General features: G+C 45.6%; 1 protein-coding gene across 1 annotated transcript in view; it reads right to left on the bottom strand.

Moving 5' to 3' along the window:
- Positions 1–2189: 2189 nt before the first annotated feature.
- marchf4b (membrane associated ring-CH-type finger 4b) overlaps positions 2190–4788 on the bottom strand; it is a 49715-nt gene continuing 47116 nt past the window's right edge. Inside the window, exon 4 of the mRNA XM_063214735.1 lies at positions 2190–3057. Within this exon, the coding sequence (XP_063070805.1) occupies positions 2405–3057 (653 nt within the window). The 3' untranslated portion in view covers positions 2190–2404. The remainder of the gene's footprint in view (positions 3058–4788) is intronic.

Raw genomic sequence — 4788 nt, 5'->3', positions numbered from 1 at the left:
TCGGACCCCCAAACCAAATTTCACACGAACATTGCATTGATAGTCAATGGGCGGCGCCGACAAAATAGAACTCGTCTCTAATTGCTATCCGACATCGGCCAATGTCCACGGACATCGCCGCCAGTGTGCGCTGTTCTATTGAAAACAATGGAATCGAATTTTAGCTGAGCAGTGCTCAGCACTTTGTCGGAGCCGGTGTGCGGAAGCCCTTACACTTAGCTGACATTCGCTGTTATCCAAAGTGCCCAGGTATTACAGGGCATTGGTTACAGTCCCTGGAGCAGTGTGGGGAATAGGTGCCCTGCTCAAGTGCACGTAACCTGCACGTCCAAACTACCCCAGCATCCATTTCTCCATTCCTCATGGATGAAACACACATTCCACACCAACATCTCCACACCCTCTTTTCTTTTCTCCTGGCTCTGCCTAAATACCTTCAGCACCCCCATTCCACCCAATAGAATCTGCTTTCATCTCATGGTTGATACGTACATACCATCACCACCCACCAACCCCTCCAGCATCTGCCTCTCTGCCCCCCATAGGTATAAACTCAATTACCATCACCATCACACACCCCCTCTGCCATCACCATCCCACACCCTCTCTCTCCCATCTCCTCGCTCTGCCTCCGTGTGTGTAAACATCACGATCAGAAACTCCACTCCACTATATCTCAGCATCTGGCTGTGGTGGCTGATGGGTAAACAGCAGCGCCAGGAACCCACTTCAATCCCCTTCAACATCTGCCTCGGCCCCTTGGGGTGTAAACACCATCTCCCCCTCCCTCTCTCCTTTCAACCCCTCTCTATGCCTTTGTCCATAGAACTTAAACACCTCACGCTCATCCCCCTCCATCTCCTTGCTACGCAAACTGTTAGAACTTAACCCCTTACGACACTACCCATTTTATAAATTAGCTGTTACCAGAATGGAAATGGCCAACTAGTAATGTATTACTAAAGGCCCAGTGCACTGTTATAGTGGTGTAGTACTATGGTAGTTAAGTTTTTCCAGTGACTATTACAATGACCCAGTGGCAGGACGGTGTCTGGTAAGGGACTACACACCTTCCACCTCCCCACGACACCAACTCATAATCCTCCTCACTCTGCTCCGAGCTCCATTGGTGTAAACACACTCACCATCAGCAACTCCCTCACCTCCCCAACACACACAAACATCGCCTCATTCTACCTCTGTTCTAACATGTTTCACAAACCCCTCTGCGCTCTTCCTCATAACTGCACACAGTATGTTTGCAGATCTTTCTGTAGATCTGTAGAGTGGCTACTCTGACTCAAATGATGATTCACCAAAGACATATTACCAAAGTTGCAAAAGCCAACTAGTTTCTGACCCATACATCTGCTGCAATATTGTCTAAAAGGTTGTGTAGGGATGTGCATGACACAGAACTAAAAACTACTTGGTGTTGCTTTAAGTGGTCAAGTAAAAGTAGAGGGAGTGCCTGATGCTGTAGTCTTCCACTTTTTGAAGACAAGACTGAAAAGTTCTGAAGGCCATTATCTGGAGCCGGTGAGGGACATCTCTGCAGGGCTTACACTGTGTGTGTGTGTGTGTGTGTGTGTGTGTGTGTGTGTGTGTGTGTGTGTGTGTGTGTGTGTACGTTAGGTGTTTCTGTGTGTGTGTTTGGTGTTTGTGAGGGCGTGTGTGTATGTGTGTGTGTGTGTGTGTGCGTGCGTGTGTGTGTGCACGCGCGTGTGTGGGTGTTTGTGTGTGCGTGCATTTGGTGCTTGTGTGTGTGTGCGTGTGTGTGTGTGCGTGTGTGTGTGTGTGTGTGATGACTCCACATTAGCAATAGAACAGGGGTCTCAACACTGATGAATAAATGCATTACATGGGCCTGAGAGGCTGTCCAGGGACCTTCTTGCCTTGGTGTGTTTTTTTTATATGTCTGACAATCAATAGTGGCACCTTTTGCTATTCAAAACCAATCGAACACATTGATTGTTGCTTTTAATCAGAAAGACAGATGCACAGTGCCTTTTAAAGACATGTAGACAGACAGACAGATAAACACACACAGGCAGGCATAAAAACATCACACACACACAAACACACAGACACACACAGACACACACAGACACAGACACACACAGACACACACAGAGACACAGACACACACACACACACACACACACACACACACACACACACACACACACACACACACACACACACACACAAATGAGCCTATACATACACACAGATACATACAAGAAGTCACATTATTTTTTTGTTTTGTTTTTAGAAAATTGCTGCTTTTGATGAACATAAGAGCTCGACTGAGCCCCATTAATCCTCCACTCAGTTCAGCTAGCCGCAGTCCTCAGTACACCCAGCCCTCCAGTCCTCCCCCAGGTAGGCTTCAGTCCGAGCCTCAGACCGTAGTGACCCTCATGACCAGCTCTCGGCTGCTGCTGCTGGGGGGAGGCTGCCCCCGGGGCTCCTGGGGGGCTCTCAGGTGGGTGGTGAACAGCTGCAGGAAGTTGTACGCATAGTGCTGCTGCTGTTGCTGCTGCTGCTGGTTGTTGTTATTGGGCCCAGCTATGCCAATCCCATTGGCCTGCTGGTTAACCTGGGAATTGTGTGAGTCCACTCCAGCACCTGTACCTGTCCCTGTCCCTGCTGCTGTCACCGCCCCTTCACCCACCCTCACACCTGTCCCATCACCATCATCATCATCGTCATCATCATCATCATCACCGTTATCCTCTGTCCCCATCATGGCCACCATAGCAACCGCCTCGGCGGTTCTGGGCGTGACCACTGCGTCCATGGCGACGGCGGCCACCAATGAGGAGGTGGGGGAGGCGTCTGGGCCGGCCTCCACGCACTGGTGCAGGAGAGAGAGCGTCCACTCGCGCTCCGCGGCTGCTGCGGCTGCGGTTGCTGCGGCAGCGGCAGCGTTGGCGGCTGCGATTTTCTCGCTGTCCTTGCTCTTGTCATAGTTCAGAACCTTCCACTGCTGGTTGACCGCCTGCCACCGGTGGAATATCCGGAACACCGAGGGCCCCTCGTGCACGATCAGGGCTGAGGAAGGGAGCAGGGAGCGGGGAGAGGGGGTCGGGGGAGAGGAGGAAGGGGAGGGGTTGGAGAGAAAAAACATGTAAAAAGTGATGAGTAGAGAAGGCCTGAGCTAATTTTACACAGTAGTGATAATGAAGGCCTTTTGTGTACAATCAGAGCTGAGGAGTGGAGAGGGGGTGGATGAGGAGAGGGAACAGGGAGACATACACGTAAAATTCAAGAGATTCAACATGGAACTGTTGGGAGGAATTTGTCTTGGTATACTCTCCACATCACACACAAATAATTATGTTGCTTTATATGAAGTTGTACCTCCAGTTGGATTTAGTTTTGTTTATGGATAGTTCATTTATAGTAGTCAGTAGTTTTATAGTTTTATAGAAGTTTTATTGTAAATTATGTTTCTATGTATATTCATGTGTGCGCCTAGCCTAGAAATCTAGACGCCCCTAGCGACCGCATAGGCTAGTGTGCGCCTACTTACATATATACATACAGTATATAGTATACAGCTCCAGGCCTTTTTATTAGAATACCATGAAAAAGTTGATTTATTTCCATAATTCCATCAATAATGTTAAATTGTCATGGATTGTAGATTCATGGCCCAGTTTTTTAACTATTCCAATCATTATTTTTTTTCTTTTTATATACGTTGGCCTTCCAGCTAAAAAAACCCATGAATTGGGGAATTCGCATTATTAGAATATTGTTATAAAATCACATTTTTCTTCATCAAAATTCGGGTCACATTAAATCAGTTGAAATTTGGTACTTTCTACATAACATGCAATGGTCAATACTTGGTTAGGACATTCTCTGTCTTCATAATGGCCATGATGCGTTTAACATTGAAGTCAATGGCAAAAACAGTGCATGGGAGTTATGGAAGCCCAGATATCCTTGATGCTTTGCTGTCAGCTGTTCTTGTTTGTTGACCTGGTACCCCACACTTCCCTCTTCAATATACCCTGTAGATTTCCATGCCACGTTTTGGCGCTAACTCACCAGTTTAATTCTAAATAACCAGAAATGAAACCCCATTGAAAATGAATGGGGTTTAATTTCTGTTGAGTTAGAATTAAACTGGTGAGTTAACACCAAAACGTGGCATGGAAATCTTCGGGTATATTGAAGAGGGAAGTGTGGGGTACCAGGTCAACAAACAAGAACAGCTGACAGCAAAGCATCAAGGATATCTGGGCTTCCATAACTCCCATGCACTGTTTTTGCCATTGACTTCAATGTTAAATGCATCATGGCCATTATGCAGACAGAGAATGTCCTAACCAAGTATTGACCATTGCATGTTATGTAGAAAGTACCAAATTTCAACTGATTTAATGTGACCCGAATTTTGATGAAGAAAAATGTGATTTTATAACAATATTCTAATAATGCGAATTCCCCAATTCATGGGTTTTTTGAGCTGGAAGGCCAACGTATATAAAAAGAAAAAAAATAATGATTGGAATAGTTAAAAAACTGGGCCATGCATCTACAATCCATGACAGATTAACATTATTGATGGAATTATGGAAATAAATCAACTTTTTCATGGTATTCTAATAAAAAGGCCTGGAGCTGTATATCTCACACTACATGTATGTGTGAGAGGCTTTAAATATCATTGTATGTGTGTATACAGTAAAGGCTTTATCCTATTCTATTCTATTCTATTCTATTCTATTCTATTCTATTCTATTCTATTCTATTCTATTCTATGAGGAAACA

This window comes from Engraulis encrasicolus, chromosome 13 (assembly GCF_034702125.1).
Source record: "Engraulis encrasicolus isolate BLACKSEA-1 chromosome 13, IST_EnEncr_1.0, whole genome shotgun sequence".
Lineage (NCBI taxonomy): Eukaryota > Metazoa > Chordata > Actinopteri > Clupeiformes > Engraulidae > Engraulis > Engraulis encrasicolus.
Note: the sequence above shows the minus strand (reverse complement) of the source record. Positions and strands in the feature narration are given on the sequence as shown.